The 25,535-nt window shown below is 38.4% G+C and overlaps 1 protein-coding gene across 1 annotated transcript; it reads left to right on the top strand.

Annotated features, from left to right (window-relative positions):
- The first annotated feature begins 1,728 nt into the window (after positions 1-1,728).
- On the top strand, positions 1,729-16,283 carry ggt5a (gamma-glutamyltransferase 5a). The gene is made up of 12 exons (XM_067395145.1): positions 1,729-1,909; positions 4,286-4,413; positions 4,516-4,611; positions 4,926-5,115; positions 5,263-5,423; positions 5,503-5,649; positions 8,018-8,148; positions 8,443-8,627; positions 8,791-8,882; positions 12,427-12,539; positions 14,938-15,048; positions 15,137-16,283. The coding sequence occupies exons 1-12, from the start codon at positions 1,743-1,745 to the stop codon at positions 15,281-15,283; spliced, it is 1,668 nt and encodes a 555-aa protein (XP_067251246.1). The 5' UTR covers positions 1,729-1,742; the 3' UTR covers positions 15,284-16,283.
- Positions 16,284-25,535: the final 9,252 nt, after the last annotated feature.

Here is a 25,535-nt window from a genome sequence, read left to right on the forward strand (position 1 = left end):
AACCCAGCGGTTGGGTTAAATGTCTGCCCAACCTGCTGGGTAGTTTTACTTAACTTACACTCTAAAAAATGCTGGGTTAAAAACAACCCAAGCTGGGTAAAATATGGACAAACCCAGCAGGTTGGGTTAAAAGGCACATATTATGCCCTCTTTCACAAGATGTAATATAAGTCTCTGGTCAAGTTTCAGCTTAAAATATCCCACAAATATGCCCCTATTTTGGGGTGAGCAAAAGCATGCCTTTTACTATATTAATATATTGCTGGTTAAAAAAATAAATCCAAAAATGGTTGAAAAAAATGGCTGGGTGAAAACAACCCAATCCCTGGTTTTGTCCATATTTAACCCAGCAGTTTTTAGAGTGCAACTATTGTTTAAAAATTACTATAATGCTTGCTTAAAATGAACCCAAAATATGTTGGAAATTAACATTTAATCACAATAATAATAATAAACAATAAACATTTATTAAATAGCTTATTAATAAATGTTCACCTTTTGATTATTATTGTTGCCTCTAGTAATTTTTAATATCCCACCTATTTTGGGTTCATTTTAAGCCAGCCATAGTCATTTTAAAATAATAGTTGGGTTATATAGAACTGCCCAGCAGGTTGGGTAAACATTTAACCCAACTGCTGGGTTTGTCAATTTTCAACCCAACTTGGGTTATTTTTAACCCAGCATTTTCTAGAGTGTACTATGCTTATGACATTCAATGATAATCACATATTGTAATGTAAAAACTGAAGTAGGCCTATACTTTGGCCTTTATTGACCGATGAGGAAGGAGTCGTCCTATTCATAAATGGAGGGGAACACTGAATGACTTCATAGGTCACATGACATGGTCTAAATAGAGAATGTAGTGTGTTCAGATTTATCTGATACCCAAACCAGTTTAGCGCAAATGCATACTTTATAACGGTTGAAAAGTTTTCATTTAGTCGTGACTACATTCGCAATATAGCATGGCCTCTATATCAAAAATTGTAAGACATTTTACAATATGAATGATTTCTGAACAAATAATTTGTTGAAATATACAGTTTGATAGGGAATTGAGATGTTTTTCTTACTCTGTAAATAATAATAATAATAATAATGTAACCTATAAAAATGTGCACCATGCAACACTAATTTGACAGACTACATTGAAGTCATATGATTTTACTACAAAATTACTAAATCAACCTAACACCAACAAAACGTTTAGTTTTAGGACTCTGTACTGAAAAAAAAACAAACTTAAAACTAAGAAATTAGATGGAGTAATCTGATGTAAACTAACTGGTTCAGTACATTTTTTAGCTGAATTGTATTTTTAGATTGATTTGTCTACACAACAAAACTGTTAGTGTCAAGGGTCATGGAAGAAATAGCTTAAGTAACTCACATTTCACGGGGCAGGAATATGATCTCATCCCTCTGAGAGCCAACATGTGGTGGTTAACAAAAAAAGGTTGTAAGTTCAAACCCCAGGTGGTGGTCCTGCAGTCCATCCCTTTGCCCCAGGGGAATGCTAGTATGTTGTCTGAGCAAAGTCTGTCAAATTGCATTTGGAGGGTGCGAAAACCCCTAGCAACTCTTTCCGCAATCCGATTTAGTGTCGACCTCTACACCTTGACAAAGCGCTTAATTACGCGTTGAGAGTCTGAAAGGGGAGGGCTAGTTGTGCACTTCTGCTGTAGGCTACACTAGAAGTTCAGTGATAAAAGCAAAGCCGCGCCGGTCGGGTTACAATGGCCAGACGAAAAGAGAAAGTTTGCTTGTGTATAAGTCTTCCGCTTATATGTATTATTGTAATTATTATTATTTGCGTGGCTCACTTTAACGAGGAGTGCGCTGAGGGACTTTACAAAAAAGCAGCAGTGGCAGCGGACTCGGAAACCTGTTCAAAGATCGGACGGTGAGTGATGGTAGATAAGCTACATCGTTCCTTAATGCATCCTTCACTCTAAAATGTGTTAGTTTAGAAACATTGTGCTTTCGGATAATTAATGTTTTAGAACATACTTTAAAATCTAGCATCCAAACCTTTAATTCGAACATGCGTAATGATGAGGAATATAACTTTTTCCTGGAAAATGGCAACAATTAGGTTGTCGTAATCCTCTGTGATGGCTGGGTCAGGTAAATTTGAGGACATGAGTGGATAATGAGGTGAGATGTCCGGTTAGATGTACACAAAAGTTGGAAGTCAATTAGCTAAATGAGTATCTTCACTGCCTAGTAATCCTCTTGACGCAATCACTGGGAAACTTTCCCTGACAACAACTGATCATTTTACTCCATAGCGCTAAATTCATCAGTATGCGATTAATTTAAAAGTATTTTTTAGATTTAATTGTGTTGTTATAAAGAAAATTAAATTGTTTCTGTAGATGTATAGGACATATGGATGTGGTTAGGAAGATAGAGTAATCATGATAGACGTTTTATATAGTCTATGGATTATTTGCAAACATAAAAACTTTTGACGTGTCTTAAAGAGCTTTTGTTTTCCACATTACTTCCTCTTGTGTGTTTTTCTTTTCTCCCTATATCGTCACCAATTAGCCTAGGGGTTGTTAAACTGGAGTAAAGGCAAAAAAAAAAAAAGGGAAAAAAAAGAAAAAGGGATTTGTCAAATTGTATTTAATGGCTGACAAAAGTTAAAATAACATGTTATAGATAACATATTTTAACACAGACTACCAAATTATTGATCATACTGACATTACTGTTTCACTCTGCTTTTTGGAAATCATATATGATTAATTATGTTAGTTTGTCGTAAAAAAAAAAAAAAAGATTTAATTCACACTAGAACTATTGGAGCGATTGCTTTTAGTATGATTTGGTCAAATTGTGTGTGCAGGTTTGATTGTGAGGTTCAAAATGTCTAGTGTAGTGAAACCTGAACACGGACAAGTGATCCAGACATCATAAAACACACACACATGTTTGTTTTTGTGAATTGTGGAGACATTCCATAGGCGTAATGGTTTTTATACTGTACAAACTGTATTTTCTATCCTCCTACACCACCCCTACCCCTAAACCTACCCATCACAGGTTTTACTTTCTCACAAAATCTCATTGTGTATGATTTATAAGCCTTTTGAAAAGTGTGGACATGGGGTTTTGTCCTCATAAGTCACCTCTTCTTGTAATACCTATGTCATTATAAACATTTGTGTCACAAAAACACGAACACACACACACATCCCAGCATAAACACTCCTGAAATAAATTATTTGTTATTAAACTCACCTCTCAAAATTCCACTGTTTTTGTTCAGACAGTGCTAACTTAACTCTGATTGGCCATTGCGTTCAAGAAATCAACAGCCATTGCCATACACTGCTCAACGCTGCAAAAACACGTTGTAAATAGAAACCTTTGACGTTCTCCGTACCAGAGCACAATCAGATAGGCTACAGTACTCACTGGATTGTTTGACAAATATGTTTTGCTAATATACTATATACAGAGATAATTGATCCTAGACCAGCCGTTTTGAGCAACTTATTTCTCTAAAAGCATAGAAGAAGCAGCAAGCAACGAGTGAGAAAATTCCATGCTAGACTCAAGTGGTGAGACTAATAGGCTGCACTCGTTCTGTCCATGGGCAGCCCAGAGCAGAGGTGAACAGAAAAATCTGAACAGAATCCAGCAGGAGGAGAGGGAGCAATCAAACTCGGTTTTCGGACCAAGTGTGGAAGCTGTATTAGAAATAATAATAATTGTGAAAATCACTGAAAATCAGTTGTGTCAAATAATGGCCCATTCACATCAACTATAAAGATAATACCTGTGACGATAAATAGCATCCGCTCCAACACACAATAATGTTCTGATTATTAGCCTATAAGCGAGCTTAGCAGTCATCCGCCGAGTACTAAAGCAAGGTGGATTCTAATTGGCTGTCAATGTTTTTAACTTTCATCATCTGGGGGAGAAAAAAAAAAAACATATATATTTCCTTTTCCTTGCCATTTTCATTATAGTTGAGGTGGATTCTGCTCTTCTTTTAAGTTTTTAATGATTTTTAGAACTATATCTGTATTGTTATTGTTATAGTTATTACCCTTTGTGTGAAAGGGCCTTAACAGATATGCTGTCAATTTAGCACAAACTGAAACAAAACAAACCCAGTTTTCTATTGTTACATGATCACTATAGCTGCCTTTACATTTTAGGAAGGGTTTTTTTTCTTTGCAGGGGATCATCATTTGGAGGTCCTTTGTATCAGAGTTTAAAATCCCCTGCCAAAGCTCATTTTCAGTCTTTTTTCTCCTAGAGATATACTGCAGTCGGGTGGGTCAGCGGTAGATGGCGCCATTGCTACTTTACTGTGCACGTCAATCATAAATCCCCAGAGTATGGGCATTGGTGGAGGCTCTATCTTCACCATACGGGAACAAAGTGGTGAGATTCATTCTACCTACCTTAAAGATCTTAAAGAACTTATTATTTCTGACGGTATAATGTATATTATTGTTACTATTTTTCAATATCTGTGTTATCTAGGCAAAGTGAGAATAATCAATGCCAGAGAGACTGTCCCAAAAGCTTTTAAAACAGACCTTCTTGCCACATGCCCAACAACAATACATCCAGTGGAAGGTGACAGTGTGTTAAGATGGATGAGCTTTTGTTTCTTGCATCCACACAAAGTATTGTTTCTATCACACTTGATTGAACAAAATATATGATAGTGTAAAAAAAGTGTTTACTTTTTAAAAATTATTTGAAATAAGATACTTATAGTTAAATAAGTGCACCTTTGGAAAACATGCAATGCACTATTGCTTTCTTTAATTACAGACCTTGTTATGCATTTCACAGGAAGTAGCCTTCTCATTTTTCATAACTATATTCATAGTGCACTGAGCATTTGAAGCACATTTGATAGCTATAGCTTCTCTCTCTCTCTATAGGAACTCACTGGATCGGTGTCCCGGGTGAAATCCGTGGCTATGAGCGAGCTCATAAACTGTATGGACGTCTGCCGTGGGCCAGTTTATTTCAGCCCACTATCAAGATGGCTAGAGAGGGCGTCCCCATTCCTTATGTGCTCTCTCGATTTTTGTCAGTTCTTTTAAAGGAGAATGCAGACTCACCACTACGGTAACATATGTACTCCCATTCAGAATGAATACAGATGCATAATGTTCATTTTTACACCAAAAGATTTTTTTTTTTTTTTTTTATGAATTCTTTTACATTCAGATAAGACCGAAAAAGTCACCTGGATGTGTGTGTGTTTTTTTATAGCAAGTTATTCCAGAATGAACAAGGTGAGCTATTGAAAGAGGGGGACATAGTAAGATTTGAGAAACTTGCAGATACACTTGAGATCATTGCAGAACGTGGGGCGGATGCTTTTTACACTGGAGACATCGCCAAGCAACTTGTCAGTGATATACAAACTGCAGGTGATTCAAAATGTCACTCTCTCTACAATTCTGATTTCTATAAAAATCCATGAATCAGTTTATTTACTGTGTATTTCAGGTGGAACAATTTCTCTGGAGGACTTGAGTTCATTCAAGGCATCTGAATCAGATGCCTGGGAAATGAATCTAGAAGAGTATGACATGTACTTTCCTCCACCGCCAGCAGGGGGAGCTACACTTAGCTTCATACTCAACACCATGCTAGGTAGGAAAACTAATCAACCCGTTCATCCTTTATTAGAAGTACTTGGCAAGCATCACTATTATTGTTGTTCATATTTAAGTTTAGTGATTAAAGTATTAAACTTTGGTGCAGAAATTGTTCCTGAACCATTTGTGCTACAGATATTTTATTGCTGTTCAAAAGTTTGGAGTTGGTAAGATTTAGCTCATCATGCTAAGCAAGGCTGCATTTATTTGATCAAAAATACAGAAAAACAGTGATATTGTTAAATATTTGAACAATTTAAACTGTTTTCTACACTGCAAAAAAAGGCAGTTCTTACTTAGAGTTTTTGTCTTGTTTCTAGTCAAAATATCTTAAAGTTAAATCAAGAAGCATTTTCTAGACAAGTAAAAATTATTTTCCTGTTTTCAGGAAAAATAAGTGAAAATTAAGTGAGTTTTTCCTTAAAACAAGCAAAATAATCTGCCAACGGGGTAAGCAAAATAATCTTATTTCAAACTAAAAATAAACGATATAATCTTGTTTTCAGTTTGGATTAAAGGGTTAGTTCACCCAAAAATGAAAATAATGTAATTTATTATTCACCCTCATGCTGTTCCACACCCGTAAAACCTTTATTAATCTTCGAAACGCAAATTAAGATATTTTGGTTGAAATCCGATGGCTCCGTGAGGCCTCTATAGGGAGCAATGACATTTCCTCTCTCAAGATCCATAAAGGTACTAAAAACATATTTAAATCAGTTCATGTTAGTACAGTGGCTCAATATTAATATTATAAAGTGACGAGAATATTTATGGTGTGCCAAAAAAAACAAAATAACGACTTATTTAGTGATGGCCAATATCAAAACAATGCTTCGATACACTTGATTCATTTTTGCTCAGATGCTTCCTGAAGCAGTGTTTTGAAATCGGCCATCACTATATAAGTCGTTATTTTGTTTTGTTTTTTGCGCACCAAAAATATTCTCATCGCTTTATAATATTAATATTGAACATCTGTACTCACATGAACCGATTTAAATATGTTTTTAGTACATTAATGGATCTTGAGAGAGAATGTGTCATTGCTCCCTATGGAGGCCTCACGGAGCCATCGGATTTCAACTAAAATATCTTAATTTGTGTTCTGAAGATTAATGAAGGTCTTACTGGTGTGGAACGGCATGAGGGTGAGTAATAAATGACAGAATGTTCATTTTTGGGTGAACTAACCCTTTAAGATTATTTTGTTTACCCCATTGGCAGATTATTTTGCTTGTTTTAAGGAAAAACTCACTTAATTTTGACGTATTTTTCCTAAAAACAAGAAAATAATTTTTACTTGTCAAGAAAATGCTTCATGATCTAATAATTTTTTCGATATTTGGACTGGAAACAAGACAAAAATTCTAAGTAAGAGCAGCATTTTTTGCAGTGTATAAGCTGAATTTTCAGCAGCCATTACTTCAGTCGCACAGTCTATTATTCTAATATGCTGATTTGATGTTAAAAACATTTCTTAATTGTGCTGCTTAATATTTTTGTGGAAACTGATACATTTATGAATAGAAAGTTCAAAAGAACAGCGTCTATTTGAAATAGAGACATTTGTAACAATGTAAAAAGCATTTGCTTTCATTTTTGATCAATTTAATGCATCCTTGCTGAATAAAAATATTAAGTCCTTTAAAAAATTACTGACCCCAAACTCTTGAACGGTGGCGTATAGGAACCAGAATATCATACACTGCAAAAAGTGCTTTATTTCGTTTTTTGTCTTGTTTCTAGTCCAAATATCTAAAAATTCTTAAATCAAAAAGCATTTAGTAAAAACTACTGTCTTGTTTTCAGAAAAAAATAAATCAAAATTAAGTGAGTTTTTCCTTAAAACAAGCAAAATAATCTGCCACTGGGGTAAGCAAAATAATCTAATTTCAAACCGAAAACAAGATCATTTTGCTTACCCCATTGGCAGATTATGTTGCTTGTTTTAAGGAAAAACTTGACTTATTTTTTTCTGAAAACAAGACAATTTGTATTTGTTTAGAAAATGCTTCTTGATTTAAGAATTTTTAGATATTTGGACCGGGAACAAAGCAAAAAATCTAAGTAAGAAAAGCATTTTTTTCGGTGTAAATACTTGACTTGAGCTCTTTTGATTTCGGCCACTAAGAAAACAACTGAGAAACAACATCGCAACCACAAAACTATGTGCTTAAACCACAGTGTTGTTGTTTTCTATCACTTTTTTTTTTGTAGTCAGATGTGTTTTGGCGCTCTGTGGTATCCTTCAAAAGATTAATATATCATTTCTTTGATTATATTAATGATCATTTTAACAAAAACTTTTTTTGTTGTTGTTTCTAAACTCTTACACTGCTTATGTTTTCTGTGCTCCTTAGGTTTTAATCCAAGTCCTTCATCTCTGAAGGGGGATGAGAAGATCTTAACATTCCAGCGTTACGTAGAAACCTGTAAATTTGCCAACGGTCTTAAGAAGTTCATGAAAGATCCCAACTTTGCCTCTCAAACGGTAGGCTCAGTCGTTTGTTTTACATATTATACTTCTCAGTAAGCGTTATAGGCATGATACCATTGGTCAGGCTCTGCTTTAGTAACTCAACAGAAACATTACAGTCATTACACTCTCTGGAGGCACTGGTGTAATCTGCTATAATGACTTAAGTGCTGTGTTCTGGGTGATCATTACTGCAGGCAGTAGAGTACAGCACAGCAACACTGCCATTATTGCTGGCAACCCACTGGTTGGCACACATAAAGTCATGCATTAGTTCATCATCCTCGACGTTCTGTGTGGCTTGAATAGGAGGCAGTTGAGATCATTCAGAAGCATTTTGCGGACAAAGTGAGAGCAAAAATCAGCCCTGACCACACTTATGATGCCAGCTACTACAACGTCACTCCATACCTGGACTCACATGGCACCACTCATGTGTCTGTGCTGGCTGAGGATGGGATGGCGGTATCTGTGACCAGCACCATCAACCACATGTGTGTGCACTCAAATATCATTCAGACCATATATGCAAACTTTAAAACACAATAAGATAATATTGTCTTGATATTATTACTTTATTGATAAATGCAATGCTATACTGGAGTAAAATGGTATCTTAGAAATTGTCAAAACTGATGAACTTTTCTTTCTTCTCAGATTTGGATCCAGAATTTTTTCCTCCAAAACAGGAATCCTGCTTAACAATGAACTTGTAGACTTCTGTGGAAAAACAGACCAGATTCATGCTGGTTAGTAAACCTTCAAAAATGGCTGATTTCTGACATATACAGGTCCCAAAATGAATGGAATATTTCAGTATTGATAAACATTCTGTCCACATTTGCAGTTAAAAGTGGATACACGCTGTTTTTTTAGGGATGCACAATATATCTGTACCATATTAGTTAAAGGGGGGGTATCACACACAGTTTCTGCCAATCTCATGTTAATCTTGAGTACATATAGAGTAACATTGCATCCTTCATATCTCCGAAAATCTTTAGTGTTATCATATTTATAAAAGATAGATACACGGTACCGAGTTTTTCCGAAAAAAGCCGAGCTCCTGGAGGCGTGCCGTGAGCAGAGCTTAAAGGAACACTCCACTTTTTTTGAAAATAAGCTAATTTTCCAACTCCCCTAGAGTTAAACAGTTGAGTTTTACCGTTTTCGAATCCATTCAGCAGATCTCTGGTTCTGGCGGTACCACTTTTAGCATAGCTTAGCATAGTTCATTGAATCTGATTAGACCGTTAGCATCTCGCTTAAAAATGACCAAAGAGTTTTGATATTTTTCCTATTTAAAACTTGACTCTTCTGTAGTTAAATCTAAGACCGACAGAAAATGAAAAGTTGCGATTTTCTAGGCTGATATGGCTAGGAACTATACTCTCATTCAGGCGTAATAATCAAGGAACTTTCCTGCCGTACCATGAGTGCAGCAGGCGCAATGATATTACGCAGCGTCTCTCACAAACGTCTCCATGGTTGCAAGGCACGCTCCCTGTGCAAGCAGGGGCTCGGGGGCGCTGCGTAATATCATTGCACTGCTGCAGCCATGGAACGGCAGCAAAGTTCCTTGATTATTACGCCTGAATGAGAGTATAGTTCCTAGCCATATCAGCCTAGAAAATCGCAACTTTTCATTTTCTGTCGGTCTTAGTACACGATTTAACTACAGAAGAGTCAAGTTTTAAATAGGAAAAATATCTAAACTCTTTGGTCATTTTTAAGCGCGATGTTAATGGTCTAATCAGATTCAATGAACTATGCTAAGCTATGCTAAAAGTGGTACCGCCAGAACCGGAGATCGGCTGAATGGATTCGAAAACGGTAAAACTCAACTGTTTAACTCTAGGGGAGTTGGAAAATGAGCCTATTTTCAAAAAAAGTGGAGTGTTACTTTAAGAGTCACGAGCGTGCACAGCTTTTGCTTAGAGCTAGCTGCGTCATCATTATAAATAAAAAGGGAACAAAAATTTTTGTGTTGATTACATTTTATGCACTTGCGCACCGATTGCCCAAAAAACACTGACATCTGATGCAGCTTTACTCACCGCCTGTGATCAGCAAATCCAGCGCCGAACTGGGACTTGTTTACAAAACATTTGTCGCCGAAATTCCGGGAACAAACAAACATATGTGCACAACTCCATTGCTGCCCCGGAAAAAAACTTCATCCACTGTTCCCTTAACGCTGGGTTCTTTGGGAAGCTAAAAAAAGGTAATCTTTCCCTCACAACCAAAAACACACTCCTTTGGTGACAGGAGCTGCATCTTATTTTGGAGACTGCGTCCTCCGGAGGTCGCATTTGAAGGCTGAATACGTCATTAAGGATGTCATATTTAAGAAAAGTAACTGTAATAAAATTGACTGATATTCTTTGTTAGGTGTAAAATACTGTAATTTCTTTCTTACGTTGCAATCTAATGGTTATTTTTCTTAAATGAGACTGCCTCGATGATGTATGCAGCCTTCAAAGGGTGCAGCTCCTGAATTGGGGCACAGCCATTGTTGAAAAATCTCTCGGCTTCCGTATCCCGAACAAAACGCGATGATGGGTGTCCTCTTACTCTGGGTGATGTGTGTGTGTGTGTGTGCACGCTTATCAGGGAGAAGTGCCTATACAAGGAATTCTGCCCTTTTATTATGTCATAAAGACCATACTCGAAAAAATTTTGGCGAAACATGCCCTCAACTGGAAGTTGTGTATATTTGGCACAGAAATACTCTGTCATACGTCCAACTCGTGTTTCGAAACTTTGGTCTTGTTTAGCATGAGAATGCAACTCTTTAACAGTGTAAATAAGTCAGAATGCATAAAAATAGATTCCATAGCTGTATATATATATATATAATATATATATATATATATATATATATATATATATATATATATATATATATATATATATATATATATATATATATAATTAATATATAGCTAGTAAATTTCACCAATGCAAGAAACACATTGTAGAAGTAGAAAAACTGAAATGGTTTTCTTGTAAAACATACTCCAGTAATCTTTGTTTTATTTACAACTTCGAAAAATCTTTTTTACAGTGTCTATACATTGACTAACACTTAATGTAATCTTTAGCAAATCTCCAACTTCATATCCATTTTTCATCTGTACATTGTATTGTTGCGATGCCTCAATTTGCTTGCAATATTTAAATGATTGAATTTAGTTTTTGGTGTTTTATTTTTAATTTAGACAAAACAGTACAGAATTTTAATCTCTGTCATTCATCACTTATCAGACATAATATAAACATAATTAAAAAGCTTATCTGTATCATCTATAATTTAAAAAAATATATAGCCACATGACTTAAAGGGTTAGTTCACCCAAAAATGAAAATAATGTAATTTATTACTTACCCTCATGTCGTTCTACACACCGTAAGACCTTCATTAATCTTCGAAACAGAAATTAAGATATTTTTGTTGAAATCCGATGGCTCAGTGAGGCCTGCATGACATTTCCTCTCTCAAGATAATGTACTAAATATATATAAATCAGTTCATGTGAGTTCAGTGGCTCAATATTAAAATTATAAAGCGACAAGAATATTTTTGGTGTGCCAAAAAAAACCCAAAATAACGACTTATATAGTGATGGCCGATTTCAAAACACTGCTTCAGGAATATTCGGAGCACAAATGAATCAGCATATCGAATCTGCAGTTCGGAGCACCAAAGTCATGTGATTTCAGCAGTTTGGCAGTTTGACATGCGATCTGAATCATGATTCGACACTCTGATTCATAACAGTCCGAAGCTTCATGAAGCAGTGTATTGAAATCGGTCATCAATATATAAATCTTTTTTTTTTTTTTTGCAGCACCAAAAATATTCTCATTGCTTTATAATATTAATATCAAACCACTGTACTCACATGAACTGATTTAAATATGTTTTTAGTACATTAATGGATCTTGAGAGAAGAAATGTCATTGCTCCCTATGAAGGCCTCACTGAGCCATTGGATTTCAACAAAAATATCTTAATTTGTGTTCCGAAGATGAACAAAGGTCTTACGGGTGTACTTTTTTCAGTGTAGAGTGGGATTCCCAACATCAAAAATATTGATTTAGATTTCACAGCTCAAATAAGAAATGGATTTGTAAGAAATAATTCTTGTAAGTGCTTTGATGAAAACACAAATGCTGTCGATAAAGTTTAACTTGTACTGAATATTCCTTTGAATAAGAATAGAGGGATAGAATATTTTGACACTGTGGATTTGTGGTCTAAATATCTGTTCTGTGTGTATCTATGTGAAGGTGAGCAGCCGCCTTCCTCCATGTCTCCAGTGATCCTTTACTCCCAATCTCAGAAACACATCGTGGTCATAGGAGCCTCAGGAGGCAGTATGATCACCACCGGGGTGGCGCTGGTAAGTTTCATCTGCACTTTTAGGGCCAGATTTACTAAACAGGGCAAATTAGCATTATCCCATAGAAGAGCTGATGGAGTGGAAAGTTCTGCAGGTCATCTGACAATGTTCAAATTGAACACAGACGCAGCAGCTCATGTCAAAATGACAATTTTCACCTGAGATTTGGAGCCAAATACAGGGGGATAAAATGTCTTTAGAAAGATGGCAGCATCGTTACTTTTTTTACACAGAGATTGGTAATTCTATTAGTAAAATCTGTTGACTTTCGTGATCTTTGTTGCATTATTTACCAGCTGTGAAAGTTCAGAAATGGGAAAAAGCACTTTTTGTGTTTTTTCCCCTCAAGTTTGCATGCCTGTAACTCAAGAAGTAGATTCTGGTTCTTAGATTTTTTATTTATTTTGGTGTCTTATTTTTTAAGGTCCAGTATGGATCATTCATTTCCAGATATATGGGGATCTCAATGTGGCTCCATGAGTAAATTGGTCAATTGTACACATTTTCAGTGGCCAAAAACCAAATGTGGTTCACTTTGCATACAGCTGATACTTTTTTCTTTTATAGAGGAACAACTGCAGTACAAATAATGAAATTAGAAATGTATCTTGTTCTTTATATCAAAAAAGCTGCAAAGATCTATATAAATCTCATTTGTTTAAAAGACCTCCGAAGAACAGGCGAATCTCAACATAACACAGACTGTTACGTAACAGTCGGGATCATTAATATGTACGCCCCCAATATTTGCATATGCCAGCCCATACTCATTCAGAATCAAATGTAAACATCAAAATAAATACCATACTTACACGATTTAGACATGTTGCATGATGAACACTTTGTAAAGATACATTTTGAGGGTTATATTAGCTGTGTGAACTTTGTTTATGCTGTTTAAGGCAGTCGCGAGCTCGATGGGTGGGGAGCACGAGAATTTAAAGGGGCCGCAGCCTGAACTGTGAGGAGTTGGACTGTGAACTGGCTGTGAACTCGCTCAGGGCGGTTCTATGGTAAAACAGCAGTGTCTGTCAACATTCGTGGGCGGGGCCTGTGGCTAATGTGACTTCACGTCACATTGCCAGGAACTTGGAAATAGCTTGTTGTGAAACACTGCTTATGATTTATGGGGATTAAAAAAAAAGGAGTGGGTGGATTTTTATCATTATAGGGTGGTTGTGTACACACACTGCCAACACACATTTATGTCCAAACACAATGTAAAAGTGAATTTTGGATAATAGGTCCCCTTTAAAGATAACTCAATATGATTTTAGATTCTGGCTTTTAAACTTTTCTTTTGAAATCTTAATTTTCAAGGCCCTGTATAATTAATTCCCATTATTATGGGTATCTCAAAGTGGCTCCATGTTCAAATTGTTGAATTTTACATATGGTCAAACCAAATGTGAGTAATTTTGCATTCAGATGATACTTATTGCATTTAAAGAGGACTGTCTGTAGAATAAATTATGTTGTAACTAGAAATGTAAGAACACAAGAAGTGTGTTTTTCCCAATTTTGAACTGCACCGTTGGCATATAACGCAACAAAGACTGCTAATGTCAACAGATTTCAACCTCCAAATCTCAGATGAAAATTGTCATTTTATCAGTTTTTATCTGGGGACCTCTGCTTGAGTTGACACGGAATGACACATACCAGCAACTACAGTCACATCAAACACAAAATGGATTAAAGTGCTGCGTCTGAAATCACATACTGTACTACATTTGGTTTGAAACTTACTTTGTGATAATTAAAAAGTACATTGTATACAGTATCAATGTGTGTAATATGAATGGAATACTGCCGTACAATATCTGTTGGCACTGTCATGTCGTGTTGTCACTGTCATGTGACCTACGACATCAGTTGCGTCGCTTCGCCGCCATTTACAACATGGGCTCATGGGATATTAAAGTGTCCATCGAATGTGCACTTCAGTATCTCTGCGGAAGTAGAAGGTCATCGTGTTTGGGTGCTGTTTTTCGAATACTCTAATATTTGTATTAAGACATACAACTCTGTGTGCGTACTATTTTTCACATACTCTATAGTAGGGAAGTATTCGAATTCGGGCACAGCAATACTTTGTTAAATGTGTTAAATAATGATGCAAATACCAGTAAATTGACTACAGCAAACCTTTTGGCATCTGAAAGGGAAACCTCTATAAATGCATGTGCAATGAGGCCAGCCACAAAAATAACGGTGTCCATGCCTTTTTATTGCAAATTTTTCACTGCGTGTCTTTAGTAAATCCTGACAGTAGTTTTTTAACAGCAAGAGAGGGTTTGCGCTGGTGCAAGCTGTTAGTAAATCTGGCCCTTAAACTGAACAATTTTAACGCATTGTGCTTTAGTAATCCAACTCTGGCTGAAACCCCTCTGGCTAGACTCTCATGAACTTCCTGTGGTTCGACAAGACGCTGCAGGATTCCATCGATGCCCCTGTGGTCTATGTGGACTCCAAAAATGTTCTCAGCTTTGAGCCCTTGTTTGATACGGTAAATAGATACAAATGTCCCTGTAGTAAATTGTTTGTAAAGGATCAAGTTAAATTTTCAAGCCACTTTTATCTCTTTTCTTCCTCAGATAGTTTTGGAGTCACTTAACAAGATTGGGCACAAAGTCAAAATCCCGCAGATGTTTTATAATGTGGTTAATGCAATATCAAAGGAAAACAACTGCATAGTGGCCGTATCTGACTCACGGAAAAAAGGAAAAGCTGCAGGATACTGACCTGGATTGCAGCTGGAGACTAATTCACACCAGCTCTCTCAACTCTGCTTGATGCATCTGTACAGTGTTTGGATGAAGTGCACTGGACAGATGACAAACTGACAAATAATATCAAGCACCACCAATATGTGAAGTTTGGGCATTTTACATACATGTTGTTTTACCTATGTATATAGTATGTAAATGTTATTTTCTAATAGTGTGCAACACCACTTTAGGGACACAAAACTTATATAATATGAGTTAATTTTTGCACAGAACTGTCTAAAAGGGCAAGACACAATACTGTACAACTGTATGGGGTCTGGAGGATTTTTTTGAAAAATTTATACTTTTATTCAGCACTGATGAAATAAAGTGATCTAAAGTGACAGTAAAGACATAGTAAAGTAAACTTTATATTTATCAAAGAATCCTGAAATCCTGAATTTTTTTAAGCAGCACAGCCGTTTTCAACATTAATAATAATAAGAAATGTTTTTGAGCAGCAAATCATCATATTAGAATTATTTCTGAAGGATCATGTGACACTGAAGACTGGAGTAATGATGCTGAAAATTCAACTTTGCATCACAGGAATAAAATACATTTTAAAATATATTAAATAGAAAATCAAATAAATGCGGCTTTGGTAAGCATTAAAAAATCTTACTGTTTTTTAACATAAAAACCTTTTTGAATGGCCCCAAACTTTTGAATGGTATAGTGTATGTCACATTTATTTTCTAAAACTAAAAACACTGGCAAACATTTTTCAAGTGTGTTATTTTCAGGTTCAGTTTCTTTCTTTCATAGTTATATATTGATAAAAGTTCTTTATTTCTATTTTATGATGGTTAAACAAACAGACATGAAGCAACATTTGTACCAACTACAACAGATTTTATTACATATAATTTGTTGAAATAAACTTTTTTTCATTATACATGTCATTGCTAAAAAATTCACAACTGATCTTTGAGTATTTAAATCCTCAACTTTGTATGTCATTAGAATATCAAAAAAAAAAAAAACTAACTTTAAAATACTTCAATGAAAATATTTGAAATATATGTAAAATATTACTGTGAAAATAAATGTTCGAATGTTAAAGAGTTGTGCATGCTAATATTCTTACTAAAGTATCGTACATTATAATGTATAATATTCTGTTCTCTATTCTCATCTAATATTAGCTGAAACACATTTCCAAATTTTTTGGGGGGGCCAAATTGCCCTTCAAAACACATGTGCCCAGGGGCCCTGAGTATAATATAACATATCTGTGATTATTTTTACTTGGTTGTTGTTTGAAAAACCCATATCTGAATTGGATTTAAATTAGATTTGCAATTAAATTGTATCAAAACATTTGTAATGGTGTACAAAAGGACATACAGGCTCTTCAAAAAGTCTTACTGTCACATTATTGATTGTGTGGATTGCTGACCGCCTGTCACAGGTTCTTGGCAACTCTCAATAGCTCTGAAGTGTGCAGATGGATGGTAAAAGGGAATGTTTAGCTCAGCTGCTCACCAATGATGCCTCCACAGCAAGACACCAGGCATTTCTTTATAATTAACGTCCAAAGCCCTGAAAATAGGATGCGTCTGACTCATGAAAATGCACAGCGAAATCCCATCGGAGGCTATGAACAATGTGAGTGATTGCATTAGCTTTGGCATCATGACCGGAAAGATAAACAGAGCATTATGAGCTCTAGCTATTCCGGAGCACAAGAATAAACGGTGTCGTGTAATCGCTTGGCATAAGCAGTTAGCATAACTTGAGTGCCAGTCAGCAAACCCTTAGAGCCTGCCGTCTGTGCAAGCCTAAAGCCCAGTCATTTCCATTTGAAGTCCACAGGGGAGCTTTAGTCCTGATTCTGCCTGCTGGTACCCAAATCTTTCTTACTCTCATTCCTTTATGCTTTCCATCCTGGAGCTGAGAGCATATGGAAGCCAGAGGGTTTCCTGTCTGACAGTAGAATAATAGCATCTACACTGAATCATCTCTCCTCAGGCCAAACTTACAGCCATCCTCAGCAACCGGCAGCTGGGGGACAATACAACTGTCAGACGCGTGTGCGCTTTTGGACGTTGCCTTTTGTGCGTCAATCAGTGGATTTCCTTAGTTTTCAGTTCATTCAATGTATGAATGTGCTCCTGAAACTCTTTGACGGAACATTCATGAGCGCTTCAGAATCTTAACAAAGCCACTCCACATTTAGTTATGAGCATTCACTGGTGACCACACTCCAGTCAGTGAGCAGCTTCAGGGCTGTTGTAGAAAATAACACATCCTTGAATATTTTTATCCTGTCTCTTCCCAGCTGAGATAAGTCAACAAGGAAATATATGCAAATCACACACAGACAAAGCCTGAGGCACTTCACTTACATGTTTTTACAGGCTGCTACTGCATTATGGAGTAAAGCTTAATAAAATAAAAACATGTCAATAAAGGTTATACACTTTTTTTATATAAAAAAATATACATATGCTGCCTTTCTAAAGTTGGTGTGTATGATTATCTAATGTTTTGAAAGGTCTCTTATGCTCACCAAGGCTGCTAATATGCTGATTTGCTTCTGAAGAAACATTTCTTATTATTATCAATGTTGAAAACTATTTTTTCGTGGAAACCATGATACATTTTTTTTCCAGGATTCTTTACTTTTTTCCAGGATATCTTACTGACATCTAATGTTTAAACAATAGGCTACAGTGCACTCTGCAAATATTGGCGCCCTTAGTAAATACAAACCCGATTCCAAAAAAGTTGGGACACTACAAATTGTGAATAAAAAAGGAATGCAATAATTTACAAATCTCATAAACGTATATTTTATTCACAATAGAATATAGATATATCAAATGTTGAACGTGAGACATTTTGAAATGTCATGCCAAATATTGGCTCATTTTGGATTTCATGAGAGATACACATTCCAAAAAAGTTGGGACAGGTAGCAATAAGAGGCCGGAAAAGTTACATGTACATATAAGGAACAGCTGGAGGACCAATTTGCAACTTATTAGGTCAATTGGCAACATGATTGTGTATAAAAAGAGCCTCTCAGAGTGGCAGTGTCTCTCAGAAGTCAAGATGGGCAGAGGATCACCAATTCCCCCAATGCTGCAGCGAAAAATAGTGGAGCAATATCAGAATGGAGTTTCTCAGAGAAAAATTGCAAAGAGTTTGAAGTTATCATCATCTACAGTGCATAAAATCATCCAAATATTCAGAGAATCTGGAACAATCTCTGTGCCTAAGGGTTAAGGCCGAAAAACCATACTGGATGCCCGTGATCTTCGGGCCTTTAGACGGCACTGCATCACATACAGGAATGCTACTGTAATGGAAATCACAACATGGGCTCAGGAATACTTCCAGAATACATTGTCGGTGAACACAATCCACCGTGCCATTCGCCGGCTTAAACTCTATAGGTCAAAAAAGAAGCCATATCTAAACATGATCCAGAAGCACAGGTGTTTTCTCTGGGCCAAGGCTCATTTAAAATTGACTGTGGCAAAGTGGAAAACTGTTCTGTGGTCAGACGAATCAAAATTTGAAGTTCTTTTTGGAAACTGGGATGCCATGTCATCCAGACTAAAGAGAACAAGGACAACCCAAGTTGTTATCAGCGCTCAGTTCAGAAGCCTGGATCTCTGATGGTATGGGGTTGCATGAGTGGGTGTGGCATGGGCAGCTTACACATCTGGAAAGGCACCATCAATGCTGAAAGGTATATCCAAGTTCTAGAACAACATATGCTCCCATCCAGATGTTGTCTCTTTCAGAGAAGACCTTGCATTTTCCAACATGACAATGCCAGACCACATACTGCATCAGTTACAACATCATGGCTGCGTAGAAGAAGGATCCGGGTACTGAAATGGCCAGCCTGCAAGGTAACAGCTCTGAGTCTTCATATATAATGCCTGATGAGTTTGGAGAACACCTGACAAGAGATCAGAGACCATTCCTCCATGCAGAATCTCTACAGATCCTTCAGATTCCCAGCTCCATGTTGGTGTCATGAGTTAGGTTTGTTTTTATTCTCTCGCTCTCTCTCTCTCTCTCTCTCCCTGCTTCGTTCCTGCACTTGGTCCTCCTGTTCACAATCGCAATCAGTGTTCCTGCTAATTGCTATTGCACCTGTTTCTCTTTGTTCTCCTCTCCTGTGCTATTTAATGTCTCCCTGTTTCTGGCTTCGTTGCCTGTTTATTGTTGGAAGCGTTATGCTCTCAAGCTTATTTCTGTTTACTACATTTCAAGAGGATAATCCGTTAATGTCTAGTCAGTCTTGTCGAGTGTGTCTCACCAGTTATCCTGTCTAGTGAACTGGTGCATGCCTGTTCCTGTCGGGAGTCATTCCGAGGTGCTGTGTGTCTCAGCTGGGTCTGTCCGCTCGCTTCTACCTGTCTGCCGCGAGTTCAGGTTCACTGTCTGCGACGAGACATTTCTTCCTGAGTTTTCAAGCCTCTGTTCTCCAGTTCTGCATCCTGCAACATCTATCTGCCTACGGACGGCAGACTGCCCGAGTTATTTAGAGAACCGAATAAACATTGTTTCCTGTACCTTGTGTTTGAGTCCTCTGTCCGTTCCCTGACAGTTAGTGGCTTCAGTTCACTCCACTCATTTTCTTTAGGGTTCACGTCAGTGAACTGGGACGACCATGGCAGAAGCTTCATTTTGTGCTCAGTGACACATTTTTGTTTTGGTTTTGGATCATTGTCCTGATGGAAGATCCCACCATGGCTCATTATAAGATTTCTAGCAGAAGTGGTCAGGTTTTGATTTATTTTATTTTTTTTATCTGTTGGTATTTGATAGAATCCATGATGTCATGTATCTGAACAAGATGTCCAGGACCTCCAGCAAAAAAAATAGGCCCGCAGCATTAAAGATCCAGTAGTATATTTAACCATGGGCACGGGGTACTTTTTATCCATGTGTGCACCAAACCCATCTGGTGGGTTTGCTGCCAAAAAGCTCTTTTTTTTTTTTTTTCATCTGACCATAGAAGCTGGTCCAGTTTGACGTTCCAGTCTTGTCTGAATATGCTGGAGATTATTTTTGGATGAGCGAGAAGTATTTTTCATGAAACTCTCCCAAACTACTTGTGGGGATGTATCTGCTGTTTGCTTTTTGTTTTTTTTAAGGCTTTCTAAAACTCAAGACTCAACTAATCTCTGCAATTCTCCAGCTGTGATCCTTGGAGAGTCTTTGGCTACTCAAACTCTCCTCCTCACCACGCATTAGGACGATTTAGACACACGTCCTCTTCCAGGCAGATTTGTAACATCTTTAGTTGATTGGAACTTCTTAAATAATGCCCTGATGGTGGAAATGGGAATTTTCAATGCGTTAGCTATTTTCTTATAGCCACTTTCTATTTTGTGAAGCTCAACAATCTTTTGTTGCACATCAGAATTATATTCTTTGGTTTTACTCATTGTGATGAATGATTAAGGGAAATTGGCCTTTGTGTTTCCTCATTTTTGTACTCCCGTGGAACAGTAAGTCATGGCTGGACAATTTCATGCTCCTAGTCACCCTGGTATTCTAAAAAATTTAAATATGGATGGGAATATACTTCAGAGATATTTTACTCATAAGAATTTCTAGGGGTGTCAATAATTGTGGCCAACATGTATTTGAGAAAAACTTTCAATTGTTTTACTTTGAAGAAAGGTTAAACTTTTGTGAATTTTTTGAATGAAAGATAAAAAGGATAAACAATGCAGATTTATTTTCACAGCCGCCTTCGCTCATATTTACTAAGGTTGCCAATATTTGTAAAGGGCACTGTATATATTTAGGCTATGATGAAAAATCTGTTTAATTAATATTGAATGAAATACGATAAAATTATATTATGGCTGCATCTGAAAGTTAAAAATGCTGCCTTCTGACGATGCATTCCAAGGTAGGAAGACATCAAGGTATGTACAAAACCACTGTTAGCTTCACTTCCTGTCTCCTGAGATATCTTTATTTTTGAAGGCAGCATATCCTTTGTTGACTTTGATATCCCACAATACTGTGTGTTCCATTCCCTGATAGTTGAGCTAAAAAATAAAGATGCCATCTGAAATTTGCGGTGGGTGGTCAGTTTGTAATTTCTACAGAGAAATTGATATTTCAGTTTAGTTATCACCAAAGCTCACTCTATTTTGTTCAGCATTATACAGTTGTGCTGCCTCAGACGTCTGTCTGAAAACAGTTTCATGATGTACCTTGATGTATAAACAATATCTGCAAAGTCATTGCCTGATAAGGCAGCAAGGCAACAAGTTAGCTTTTGGATGCAGTCTATATCACTAGTTGGCTGTTGTTGTTTTGTTTTTTGTAGGGGGTGTAACTTGTAGTATTAGGCATGGTTTGTAGAACTGTACTGCAGGACGTGGTTGGATACACTTGAATACACGTCAAAAAATAAAGATGTGTGCAATTAAGGCATCTTACCAGCAGGGGCTAATGGAGCCATGACAAACCTTGATCATTTACGAATCAGAACCAGCACGACATTACTTTGATTCAACCAGAACCAACACTAAGGTTCGTCCTTCACCTCTGAGATTATCAGAAAAAGCCCATGGAATTATTGTGTGGAATTTGAATGCCAGTACACGGCCCCGGACATATACCCATATGCAATACGCACTTCAGCTATGTTCTTTGGAGCCGAAGCAGTGCATCTCTGCATGAGAAGCGTTTCAGTTCCAGTCACCTCATCTGCTGCTGGAAATAAGGCACATTCAGCTGTCTCTCACCAGTGCACAGGTAAGTGTGAGAAAGTTTCCCTGGGTGCTTCAGCGGCTTTATATGAGAGAAATTTTATGTTAAGAAAAAGCAAATTTCCTTTAAATGATGTTTTATTAATAAAGTTTGGGAGGAACACGTTCAAATGATCTAACCATTCAGTAAAATTGGAGGCCTATATAAATAGCCGACTCATCTTCGTCCCGCAACATTCTTTTCTGCATCCCTCCACCACCCCAACTCCTCACTCTTGGCTAGTTTCTATCCCAGCCAGGGATATGAGAGTGTACTCTGGGTTCAGGCCACATTCCAAGCTTGGAGCAGTCCCCTGGACAGCACGCCAAATACGCATACTCTTTTACTAAATCTAAGTATTTGTAAATGTTAACTCTGTTTAAAGAGCATTTACACGGTGGTCCGTGTTTTTTCGAGCCATTCTGTCCATGTCCCAAAATGGATGCAGACGATTTCTATCGCTTCTGATGAGCACAATCGCTGTGTTCATTGCTTGGTCTGTGCCCATGCTGAAGCAGCATTCATAGGTGGTTCTCACTGCAAGAGCATGTCTATCATAACATTGTGGTCTCGGATCTTGTATTTTTTTCAAAAGACAGAGAGCCTCTTCAGCCACTTCCCATCCTGGTCCTCTACCCACGGGTATGAGGCCTCAGTAGTGAGCACTGAGGGCGATCTATGGAGTTCAATAGCAGCACTTTCACTGGGTAAATCCCTGCAAACTTCCCATTCCTCAGCATGCTCAGTTCCTCTGATAGAGTTTCTGGATGAGTTAGGCGGCTCGCCCACAGGTAAGCTTAATTTCTCATTCAGGGTTCACAGAGATGATGAGTTATTGATCGCAGCATCAGGCAGTTTATGCCTTCTGATGCTGATGTCTCACCTGGGCTTCCACCTTCGAGTGTGATGGTGCAGTCTGAGTCTGAGTTGGCAGCTGTGTTTGCCTGGGCTGCCACAAGCACTGGGCATGAGCCCTCACCCAAGCGCTCGTGGTTAGATGATTGGTTCCTGCGGTCAGAGCGCAATGAACAATTTACAGGACATGAAGCCTCCCCATGTGACGAGCCTTGCTTCGTACCCCACCATGGGTACCCCGTGTATTGTCCCGCTAGTGCCTCTCTTGCAGAGTCTGGGTGCGTGGTTAGCACTTCCCAACTTATCATTTTGGTTGCTCAGGACAATCCTGCTTGGCTGTGCGATTCAGTTCGCCAGGCATCCACCCAGATTCAGCGGTGTCCTTTTCACCTCAGTACGAGGTGAGGTCACTGCTGTTCTGCGGAAGGAAATCTCAAACCTTCTAGCGAAGGCACGGAAGAGTCTTTCCCCCCGGCCGAGATGAAGAAGGGGTCTTACAGCCCCTACTTCATCGAACCCAAGAAGGGTGGTGGGTTGAGGCCAATCTTAGATTTGCGAGTACTGAATCGGGCCTTGCCCAAGCTCCCGTTCAAGATGCTCACGGTCAGACACATTCTCACATGTGTAATACACCTAGATTGGTTTGCAGTGATAGACCTGAAGGGGTTAAGGGAAGTGGGCATTCACATACTCAACTACCTCAACAAATGGCTGATTTTAGATCAGTCTTGGGAGTTCGTATGTGAATACAGAGACCTGGTCTTTCGGCACCTAGTCCAATTGGGACTTCAGGTCAACTGGCAAAAGAGCAAGCTCTCCCCTGTGCAGAGCATCACTTTTCTGTTTGAGGAGTTGGACTTGAAGTTGTTCAAGCGCAAGACAGTGGTTCTGCTGAGGCATTTTCAGAGGCTCCTGGGGCATATGGCACCCTTAGCCACAGTCACGCCACTGGGGTTGATGCATATGAGACCCCTACAGCATTGTCTTCATATTTGAGTCCAGAGTTGTAAATAGCATTGCAGCACACATCACGTGGCCTATCTATTCAGCCTTTGGTCGGACGTTGCGTTTCTATGGCTGGGGGTTTCTGTAAAGCAAGTGTCCAGGCATGTTATTGTCACAACAGACGCCTCCAGGAAAGATTGGGGGACCATGTGCAACGGGCGTGCAGTTTTGGGCTCCTGGACAGGGCCCCGCTTGCACTGGCATATCAACTGCCAAGAGTTGTTGGCTCTGCTATTGGCCCTGAGGAGGCTTCGGCCATTTATTCAGGGCAAGCACATGTTGGTCTGGATGGACAAGACAGCGACAGTGGCGTATATTAATCTCCATGGTGGAATCCGCTCTTGTCGCATGTCACAACTCGCCCACCATCTCAGTTACCGCGGGCAACATCCTGGGTAACCTTAATCATGCAGCCGATGCTCACAACATGTCTTGCACCATGGAGAATGGAGACTCCATCCCAAGGCGGTTCAGCTGATGTGGAGTTGATTTGGCGAGGCACAGGAAGACCTGTTCACCTCCCAGGAAACCTCCCAATGCTCTGTGGAATTCCATGACCAAGGTTTCAACAACTTGGAAAACACATGCTTTGCTCTGCTTCTCTCTCGCACTCTCTGGGAATTTCGCTCTTCCATTCCTTTTTTAAAAGATGCGGCACTCCCCGTGACCAACCTCTGTTGGTGGCATGTCCAATTAGGGCGGAGCGACCTGTGAGAAACGGGACAGGAGAGAGAACCAAAGGGAGAGATGGGGGGAAAACGAAGTGAAAGAGAAACACACACACATATGCACTGGCACTAATACAGCCTCAGGCGTAACAAGGGCATACAGCCGCCTAGTAGTGGGTGCTCTGGCCTGAGTGGTGGTATCTATCAACCCTGTTGATAGGCCTCTGGATTCGTCTTTGTCCCCTCCAAGGACCAGACACAGATATTCCAGAGGCCTGGGTGCGGGTGCAAGATTGTGCCCTCCCCCTGAGAGAGAAGGTCCTTCCTCAGGGAAATTCGCCAGGGAGGGCCCGATACCATGAGCGTGAGCTCTGAGAACCAAGTCTGTTTGGGCCAATAGGGCCTACCTGATCTTGCACAGAGTCTGTGCAATGAGGCTCACTGGGGGAAACGTATATATGCGTAGGCCCCAGGGCAGATGTGCACTAGTGTATCCGTGATTGATGCTTCCAAGGACAACGCCCCTTAGTGTCGGTTTGACACCACGTCTTAGTTCCCTCCATCAGGGAACAAGGATTACCATACACAAATAAGTAGTTAAACCTGTATAAAAACAGCCGCCATGTCCAAATGTGTAGCTAACTTTTCTACTACCATGTAAAAAGAATACTTTGAATATTGGTAAATTGCAATTCTGTTCAGTGGTGCTAGCGGTGCAGAAATTACATACCACTATTAAGGGCCCTTAGACATCAGATTTTAATACAGGTTAAATTTTGTTTACTTGATTTTTATTCTTTCAAAGAAGTTTGCTCTTCTACCTTTATAAAAATATATTCATGTGTGGCTGCTGACTGGGCATGTGATAATTTTCCATGCCTTTAATTTGTCAAAACATGTTTTTGCCTCAGAACTGGTTCAAATGGCACTGTTTCATAAAATACAGCTTGCATTAT

The sequence above is a fragment of the Chanodichthys erythropterus genome, chromosome 9, assembly GCF_024489055.1.
Source record: "Chanodichthys erythropterus isolate Z2021 chromosome 9, ASM2448905v1, whole genome shotgun sequence".
NCBI lineage: Eukaryota > Metazoa > Chordata > Actinopteri > Cypriniformes > Xenocyprididae > Chanodichthys > Chanodichthys erythropterus.